Genomic DNA, 10432 nt, shown 5'->3' with positions numbered 1-10432 from the left:
TTATTTAATTCAAATGATCTGGTCAATATTCCGTGTCATCAGTTTGTTCATTCTTTCAATTTGTTATTTCGATGTTTATTCGGTGTTTATTTTGTTGTGTGACGGTCATTCTTTGTGGGTTGCAAGCGAGAATGAAATTAAAATACTCATAAAATGCAATTGATTAAAAGAAAATCTATAAAATATAAAAGCCGCAGAACAAATGAATGTAATTCCTGTGACTAATGACTCCTCTTCAGTTATTTGCTTGCTCAGAGCCGTGAAAGAGAAGCTGTTTGTTTCTATTTTATGATTATGCATCATGTGAGATGGCACAACTTTCCGCCATGCTGCTGTTGTCCTAGATATCTGGAACCATCTTCAGCGAGAGGCTGTGGGACAGACGAAAACAAGAGGGGGAAGAGAGAAAAAGAAAAACAGAAAGCAATTTTGTATTTCCCTAGGTTGCTAGCAGGAGTCGGAGCGGCCACACACGGTTCCTATTAGGGGAGAGAAGAGGGGAAAAAACTGCGTTTTGAGTTTTCCCAGTAACCCGATCCGATCCTGGAGATGCGTCGGACGCAGCTAACAAGCGAGGACACCCCCTGGGGCTCCACAGCCTGAACTGGCGCATTGTGACCCTTCCACAGGCCCGCCATTGTCGGGGCGGCCTGCCTCCACACCTCACAGCAGCCCCGGGGGGCACTGCATTCATCCACCCTGCACTGGCACCCAGACCAGGGCCTTTGACAGTGGGAGATCATAAGTGCAACCAGTGTTAATGCTGTCCGGGCAGAGGATGAACAAAGCTCCATATCCCACTCTCTGACCCAGACACAGTAGACTGTTCAGTGTTAGATCAACTCTTTCAGAGTGCATATAGTCCCTATTGTCAGAGTTGAATTTACACTGGACATTTTACTGTGTGCAGGGCTTTAATCAGATTGGCCACATACAACTCGCTGCTGATGAGAGCCATTTTCAGTGTAATTACAGGCCATTTTGGGTCTCAAACAACGCCCACTGTGCAAACAACCAGGCCGCTGTATTTCAAAGAATAATAAACACAACAAGCTCATCCGCTCCTACAAAGATACAGGCATGTGTTTCAGAAGGAAAGGGTCTGGAGCACACGGATGCGGAATAAGCCCTTTAATGGCGCATAGCCTATGCGTTCTCGATGCTAATGCATCTTCATCAGAGTCAAATAACCAGTCCAGAAATCATCAGTCATCAGAAGATGCAGTAGCATTGAAACGCGTCAGCTTCGCACCATTAAAGGGGCTATTTTGCATCCGTGCGCTCCAGATGTTTTCGTTTTAAAATACATTTCATCCTGCATCTGAGAAGCACCGCAGTAGCCTTTTCACTGGCTGATGCATGGAGACATCCTAGTTGATACACTAGTGTCTACAGTATGTATGCACTTATCTGTGCGTGTTTGTGTATCTGTGGTAAGTGTGCATTGAATGCTAACAGTGCTCAGTGCCAAATAAGACACATAATAATGAAAAGAATGCATACATGCCTTGGAATCAGAAAGAGTAAAACATAGGGGTTAAGGTTTTTTAATCTGCTAGACCAAACTCTGGGGTTTGTTAGTCTATATGCAGTGTGGTTCACTGTTAAAACCATACACATAGGTTTCCTATGATTTCCTATGAATTCATTGCTGGACTACCTAACCTTTTTTTCAAACCACTATTTCATTTATTTGATGAAAAAAAAGCTATCAGACACCCATATCACATAAAAATGTAATTGCCCCCTGAAACTTAATGACTTGTTGCCCCAGCTTTATAGCAGCAATAACAGCAACCTAACAATAAGAGAGGGAAATCAGGAAGGAAGCAAATACTTTTTGTGACTACGTTTGGCTGTGTGAGACTAGGTGGTCCAGCAGTGTCCAGCAGTGTCTCCCTCAAAGTTGAAATAAAACCTACACTTATAGTTAAAACACATGCTTTCTATTTCGTATGGTTTGGAACTTGACATTGAGGAAAAAAAAAACAATAACTTTTTCACCATATGCACTGACTTATATAGTTTGTTTATTTTATGGGGGAGCATATGTTTTCTCTGAGAAGGAAAACCATTTTGGATCCCAAACAACTGTCACAACATCTCTTTCTCATACATGCATGCACATACACACGCACCCACACCCACACACCCACACATGCACACACACACATGCACACACACACCCACATGTGCATACTCATGTGCACACAAATTCACACATGCACACACTCATGAACTTAATGCCATGCATTGCATTGTTCTGTTTCTAATAGTTTCATATTTAATTTAATGTGAGTCAAGTAGATCTCAAGTAGAGCCGTGCTTATGGTCTGCATGTGTAAAGGAGGTTGCCATGGTGGTTTCTTTTAACATATATATATATGTTTGGCAGGCGGTGAAGAAATATTGTGACGGAGTTGAACAAGAGCTGTACTCTTGAATGTACATTTCGTACTCTAGAAGGGCGAAGCCCATAGGCGATATACTAATCATACCCTCAACCTCCCCCCTTGGTATCAGAAACACGACACGATACTGCAGGAATTTGGCGAGCACTAGACGTGTGAGAGGACTGCCTACTCCGATAGTAAGCCGCGGAGCGCCACAGCACATCCCGGGAGAACATTCCTGCCGCCCGGACTCAGGAAATTGCACTGTCGGCCCTCGGAGAAGTGGTCCGCAAATAACTGTTTTCTCAGGGTAGTGTTGCGTTCGAGGCGCCCCCCCCGCCGTCCTGTCTGCCTGCACCCCGACCCCCTCTCCCTGCTCCTACACCACCAACCTCTCCCAACCTGGTCTCCAATTCCAGGGGCTGCCCAGCGACAGGAATTCTGTGCGCCCTCCCGTTAACAGACAGATAGGTGGAAGTACCTATTTCCTGAGGGTGGAGCGGGGCCCTTGCTATGACCCCCGGTCCCCATTACATCACCACCGGAGGATAGCGGTAGAGCACTCTGTGGCTAGGTTATTGTGTGAGTGCTGCATGTGTTGTGTTTCTGTGCGCTGTTGGCTACAGAAGCACCCATTGCTCATAGTATAGTGCAGTTGCTGAACAACACCTGTGCATGCTGGCGATCACCTGACCTTTAGCCTGGTTAGCCGCTCTGGTCATACAGCACACAGAATGGAAATCTCTTCGGAAATCTAACCACGTTCACTTCGAAATAAGACTCCAGAACACTGAAATGAAAAACATTTGCATTGTGTGGCACGCTTAGCGATCATCTTTACAACATGTGTGAAATGAGCAGAATGCTGTCAAAATCACCAAGCTTTTATTCAGCTGAAAAAAGTTTTTGTCCCTTAGAAACCACTTTGATAAATGCCAGTCACCCACTCATTCAATGGTAAAAAAACAAAATCCTCATATGTTCCAAAAATGTGTCATATTTCCTTATATTTTGCACAGGCACACATACCCCCACACACAAAATAAATGTGTGTGTGTGCGTGCCTGTGGTGTGTGTGTGTGTGTGTGTGTGTTTGTGTGTGTGTGTGTGTATGTATTTCAATGGGCCATTTAGCGGAGCAGTAGGTTAAATAGTGACAATATTAGAGGCCACTATTGCTTCAGACCAGCTGTCATATCAGCCCAAGTGCAGGAAATAAACAGCTCTTGGCATAGACATGTCATTCGTCTTTCTGCCTCCTTGATTCCTTTTTATTGGTATTTACAAAACTACTTTTCATTTCGCATTTCCAAGTGCTTTCAGCAACCAACAGCACTGTACAAATAAATCCTGCTCGTTATTATTATCATCATCATCATCATCATCACCAACCCCACCTCCACCACTAACACCACCATCATCATCATCGTCATCACCATCGTCATCATCATCACCATCAGAGGTCAGAGGGGGCAATGCAACTTCAAAGTGCAAAAGTAACTGGTCAGTATGATCTGGATGAAGGCTTATCGGAATGGCTGTGTTCCAGGCCTTATAACACACCTGGTGACAGCTGTACCTCCCATGCCAGACAGTGAAAAAGTCAGTGGGTGAATAAAACACTCCTTCAGTAATAACTGAGCTTCCAACAGTCAGCACGCTTAGGGATGGGTGCTGTTCACAGGCAAACCTGCAGCCAGGAACAGTGGCATAGCCAGGAATTCAGTTCAGGGGGGTTCCAATTTCCAATTTCCGTGCTGAACAGACAAACTTTGGACTATCAAAATTATCAAAGCCCCCCTCGCCCCTGCCCGCCCCTGACTCCAGAGAGTGTCATGCATTCTCTCCGGAGTCAGCTTTTATGAGCAGATTATGATTCCAATTACCTATTGCACAGACCAGGCCAAATCCATCACACTGACATTGCTTATGCATCAATGGACACAATTCTCACATTTCTACACACACACACAGACACGCACACACATTAAGGCACACACACCGTGCACATACATAATCATCTCACAAACAGTGGACCACTGAAAGCCCCAGAGTTGCTGTTTGGCAGTTCTGTTTGCATTTTGCTGCCCCAGAGGTTTTCACCCTTTAAGGTGTAAGATCAGAAATATTATGTGATCAGAATGTTCGTTACAGAACATTCTATTGCTGATGTAACAATCAGTCCTGGTAATTGGAAGCAATTGACTTCTAGAACACTGACTTACTCTAGAATCCTAAAAACACATTCCAAAAAACCTTCTCTTGAAAGGGCTAAGGCACCCTATTCACTGTACATTTCCACTCTGCATGCCATGAGAGGCAAGTGATTCAGACAAACTCTAAAAGCGGTGGATTGTTCTTCCGTCAGACAATGACAGGCCCTGTATATAATAGATAACAGCATGGGATTGATAGGATATATGTGACCTCAGCATTACTGTCACCTGCAGCAGCATGATTTGATAAGAAATGACGAGTCATTATTTTTCTAAAATACTGCTGCCTTTAAAGGGAAAAGAGCACCAAAGCTCAGTACAGTGAAGTAAAGTATGGCGTGGCCTCTGCTTTGTACAGAACAGTCCACCCCCTGAAAAAAAAGTTATAAACTTCTCCAAGCATGCTTTCATGGCCTTAAAAAGAATAATCTTATGAGTAATGTGAAAATTGTCACACAAGGGCTGTGAGCAACAACGGTAACAACAACAACAGAAGATCAGTGGCTTGCGGAGGTCTGTTTGTCCTCAGTCAAGGTCCACAGAAAGCCTCACGTCCCGCTGCCAGACAGAGAGGCAGTAAAGTCCTGCGCTTTCTTCTCTGTCTCTCTCTCTCCACTAGTTCCTTTATGTACATGCGGCGGCCCCTGGAGACTAGACGCGGTTTTTGGTGGCCGGGGCGGCGGAGGTGGAGGGCGCACTGGGGCTGGGTTTGGAGTTGGTAATCCAGCGGTAGCAGGCGGTGACGCTCTTGTCTCGGGGCTGGACAGCGCAGCGGGTGCAGTACACGATGCCCAGCGCCACCATCACCACCACGAAAATGCAGAGGGGCACCAGCAGCGCCACCACCAGCCAGCTCCTGTCCTGCCGCTGCCGGCTGTCCTGTTCCGGCTCGCCGGGGGTGAGGGGGGAGAGCGGGGAGAGGGACGGTGGGGCGGCAGTGTACCAGCCCTGGGCCGGCAGGCGAGCCCCCTGCCCCGTCCCCCCGCTCTCAGGGTCCGAGTCCTCCTCCACCCCTACAATGGAGTCCAGCAGGGACTTGCTTCCCTTCTCCCCAAACTCATACTCCGAGGCCCTGTCTGGACCCAGGCCCTGAGGCACCGTGCCCCCCAGGCCTACGCTCTCCTGGGGGGCTGCTGGACTTGAGCTGGGCCACAGCTGCTGCCACACACCCCCTCCCCCAGGAGAAACGCTGGGTGACAACTGGCTCTTTTTCTTTTCAAATTCAAAATGATGAGGTGTAATGGTGGGTGTGGTTTTGGCTTCTAGCCTGCCTGGTGTAGGAGTGGTTTCTTGCTCTTGCAAATCATATGCAGATGTGGGAGTGGCGTCTGCCTCCACAAAGTTAGGTGCAGGGGTGGGAGTGGTTTCTTCCTCCGACCAATCAGGTGTAGGGCTAGGAGTGGTATTCTCCTCCATCCAATCAGGTGCAGGGGTGGGAGTGCTTTCATCCACAATCCACTCAGGTGCAGGAGTAGTTCTCGGGGCAGATGTGAAGGCAGGCTTTGCACGCTCCATCCAATCAGGATCCGCCCAGTCGTGGACAGGACCTTCGGGGATCCAATCAGGCTGTGGACTGGGGGCGGGCTCTTCCGGCAACCAATCCAGGTCAGTGGGGAGCCAATCCAGATTGGGGGGCTCGCTCATCATCCACTCAGGCACCTCCCAGGGGAACTGGAGCCCAGGCTCCCCCCAGGAGGCAAAAAAGGTGACCCCGGGGTAGGGGGGCTCCACGGTCGGAGTATCCCGCTCGCCCAGCACAAGGCTGCAGGAGAAGTGGTCGGCCTGCAGCTCGTAGCCCTCCTCACAGTGGCACTCGAAGCCGCCCACGTAGTTGACGCACATCTGCTGGCAGGTACCGGGGATCTGGCACTCGTCGGTGTCCTGGCAGGCGGTGGGGTCGTCGAGGGCGGGGGAGTAGCCGATGTGGCAGTGGCAGGCGTAGGAGCCGGGTGTGTTCTCGCAGGCGTGCTCGCAGGGCTCGTGCAGGCACTCGTCCTCGTCGTCGCACTCCCCCTCCTCCCCGTCGGCCGCCTCGTAGCCCTCGCCGCAGAGGCACTGGAAGGTTCCGGGCGCGTTGACGCACTCGTACGGGCAGGGCTGCTGCAGGCACTCGTCCACGTCCTGGCAGTGCTGCCCGTCCGGCGCCAGGAGGTAGCCCTGGGGGCAGGCGCAGCGGTAGCCCTCGGCGACCGGCTGGCACTCGAACTCGCAGGGCGCCTCCCGGCAGGCTTCCGCCAGCCGGCAGCTCTGCCCGTCCGGGCCCAGGACGAAGCCTTCGGAGCATTCGCAGTAGTACCGGCCGTCCGAGTCCAGGCAGAAGTGCTCACAGCCGCCGTTGTCCCGGTGGCACCAGTTCTGGGGCTCGTCCGAACACAGCGGAGCGTCCTTGGACCAGCCGATGGACCCGTCCTCCCTCAGCATGCACAGCACCGATTGGTCGCCCTTGGTCCCGTCCGGGCAGGGCACGGTCGCCACGGAGCCGAAGGGCACGTGGCTCAGCAGGGTGCTGGCCAGGTTGAAGGGCGTGGCGTAGAGCGCGGGCCCGCCGCCCTCGTCTAAGATGGCGGCGCACATGCCCTTGTAGTTGTAGCGGCAGAGGAAGCCATCGACAGGCAGGGCGCAGGATCCGTCCAGCCACTTGAAGTCGTCGAGCCGGTCGTGGGCGGAGCCGCCGTGCGTCATGACAACGCAGCGGGGGGCGGAGCAGGTGTTGGGCTGGTCGTCCCTCAGCCAGTTGGTGTACTGGGTGTCCTGGTCGCCGGTGGTCCAGGTGAAGCCGCGCAGGGGCCGGGCGGGGGAGCACTGGCGGGGCTGTCGCTGCAGGCCGATCCAGACGCGGAGCTTGGCCCCCGAGCCGTGCGGGTCCAGGCCGGAGAACAGGTTTTGGATCAGAGCCGCCTCCTCGGGGCGCTTGATGGAGGCCAGGTTCCCGCCCCGCTCCTTGCAGCTCCTCCAGGAGTCCAGGAAGGTCTTGCGCTGGAGGTACACGGCGAAGCAGCCCTCCTCCCAGCACACGGCGTCCTGCTCGTGGGGGTCCCCCTGACCCCGCGCCCCCCGGCCGCAGCACGCGCACAGCACGCAGAGCAGCACACAGCAGCGCGTTGCAGGACCCATCACACTCAGTGCTCCGCTCTCCGCTGCCCCTCTGTCCCTTTATCTCCCACTCTCTTTCCCCTCTTCTCCCAAAGTTTCTCTTTCTTTCTTTACGTCCTTCTTCCTCTTTCTTTACTCCTCGTCTCTGCTTAGTCTGATCTTCTTTCCGACTCCTCCGCTTCTCCTCCCTGATGACTCTCTCGCTCTCCCTCTCTTTCCCTTCCTCCCGCCGCTGCCCCGTCTAGCAGTCCCGTCTGTCCACGGAGAGCGCTCGCAAACTTGTGTCCGGAGTTCCGAGAGAGAGAGAGCGAGAGGGAGGGTGGGAGAGAGGGAGAGAGAGAAGGGGAGGTAGGATTAGAAGGAAAGAGGGAGGGAATAGAGGGGGAAAAAACTGTTTTTGGAAGTGGGGGTGGGTCATGTGTGTGTTTGTGTGTGTGAGCATGAATGTGCACGAGTGTGAGTATGTATGAGTATGAGTTTGTGTGCGTGTGCGTGTATATGTGTGTGTGGGGGGGTTGATGGGTTGTGTTGTTCTCCTGGTTCCGTATGGTTTTCATAAGACCCTTTAAGGAAACGGTTTGGGAGTCTGCCATCTCCACCACCACCCAACCCCCTCACCCCCACCCTCCCACCCTCATGTCCCTAGGCAATCCAGCTTTGAGTCCTCAAATCTATGTGTTGGGTTTTTCTTCCTGAAGGCAATGAGGAGAGAGGATTTAACAAAGAGCAGTCTATTCCCGAGGAGCATCACTCCTCTCTCCGCCACGACTTACATTCAACTGAGCCTTTCTCTCTCATTCCGTATTTGATTTCTTCCCTTCTTAGTTCCATCTGCTAATTTATTTAGTATGTTTCTTCTTTCGACTGACCTTACAGATGGAGCATTCGTGCCTGCCAAGCACAGACATTCAACTCTAAAGCTTAGACAATTTAGTACTTTAATACAAATTGCAGGATGGAATACGAGACCGATCCTTGAAGCAGATCGTTTAAAAATAACAAAAACAGACAAATTGACAATCCCCACCACCGACCCTCCTCAGCACACACACACATGCTCACACGCACGCACACGTACGCACACACATGTGCACAGACACTCGCTTGCACACACACACACACACACACACACACACACACTCAGCTGCCAGTGAGTGTGCAGTAATGTCCACAGAGGTTTAAATGGGCTGTGCTTTGTTTGACTCATTGAGCCCCTCACTGCAGTCTGGCCTCAGCAATACCTCCCCCCCCCCCCCCCCCCATCTTCCTCGTCCTCATCATCAGTGCGTGCGGGAGAATGTGTGGTCTCAGGAATCCAGCTGGGATTATTGCATGTTTTGTTTTCATTAAGATCTGGAGTTTGACATGGCCGCCTGCAGGAAGATGATCCCAGATGGAATCCCCCGTAACAGAATTAATTACAGCAGTCGCTGCTCTCATTCACTAGACTGCGAGGATGAAATTAGGTGAATCTGGGGATGTGTGAGTTCTGCTTCTCTCTCTCCCGAGCTGTGTGTGTGTACAATTATGTGTGCGTGTATCTGTGTGTGTGTGTGTGAGAGAGAGAGAGAGAGAGAGAGAGAGAGAGAGAGAGAGTCTGAGCCCTTAATCCTCTCTTTCTCCACAAAATAAATCAGACCAAATGCAGGTCTTATAGTGCCTTATACAGTTTATTTAATATTTAAAGACTTCCGCTAATACTCCCCACCGCTCAGTCCAATTATACAGCATTATTGTTATTTGGTCACCTAGTTTTTAAATGCATGGTTATAATATTACTTTACCAATGAGGGTTGTACTTGGTACAAAATTACTACTGCACATCAAATGACACAAACATATTGCTCACAGATTCTCACATACTACATTCATGTGTAAAAAGGAAAGAAGATCTGCAAGGTTAACAAGTCAAACTATAGTCTTGTTGATGTTTGCTGTGTATACGTAAAACTATAAACTTGGCACATTCTATCTTTGTCCAGCCATGTACATATTCTTCTTGTTCCTGCTGAATCTACTCTCAAGCAAAACATCTTTATCATACAACTGGGGAAATCGACTTTATCGGACTGCTGACGAACAAACAGACACAAGCACGTATGTGATTGCTTAAAAGTTATCCCTTAAGTGTACCCAGTCTTCCACCGTTCACTTCCAGACAGTCCGCCAAACGTACATTAAGGTATGGCAACAAGATTGAAAGTTTAGACCATGACACAGGCTAATAAATAAGAGCAGGCAGCTGCTGACACATGGCTGAACTGGGGTGGGCGTGAAATGGAAATGGCCCTTTTCCCTCCAGAAAAACTCCACCATGTCTTTCCTGGGTGGATCAATGTTCCTGGCCTCGTTGGTCAATAACTCTCCAGGCAAGAAGATAAATATATATGTCTTTCGGACAAGAGCTGCGCTCTCGCCAGACTTTTGTGCCCCCTCTGGGAGATATTTGGTAACTGGGAGATAGTTGTAAAGACTACATTATGCAGTCAGGTGCCAATATGGAATTCCGGTGCATACCATGAAACAAACATTTTGGAAGTCATATTTGAATGCTGTTTCGAAATTGCATGAAATTTACATTCTCACAGGGACATGGAATCCTCCCATTTTCCACATGTTGTTTCTTTCTTTGCTACAGGATGTCTTGTCTTAGGCTTAACTATTTAGGCTTTAATTATAAAATCATTTAATCTCAAATAAGTTCAGCTGTCATTTTCAGCTTTGGAGAAG

At 50.0% G+C, this 10432-nt stretch overlaps 1 protein-coding gene across 1 annotated transcript; it reads right to left on the bottom strand.

The window, feature by feature from the left end:
• Positions 1-3183: 3183 nt before the first annotated feature.
• LOC133133640 (endosialin-like) lies at positions 3184-7306 on the bottom strand. The gene has a single exon (XM_061249750.1). It carries the CDS (start codon positions 7289-7291, stop codon positions 5261-5263), a length of 2031 nt encoding a protein of 676 aa, XP_061105734.1. The 5' UTR covers positions 7292-7306; the 3' UTR covers positions 3184-5260.
• Between the last annotated feature and the right edge of the window lie 3126 nt (positions 7307-10432).

This window comes from Conger conger, chromosome 7 (assembly GCF_963514075.1).
Source record: "Conger conger chromosome 7, fConCon1.1, whole genome shotgun sequence".
NCBI lineage: Eukaryota > Metazoa > Chordata > Actinopteri > Anguilliformes > Congridae > Conger > Conger conger.
This window is presented reverse-complemented; position numbering and strand designations above follow the sequence as displayed.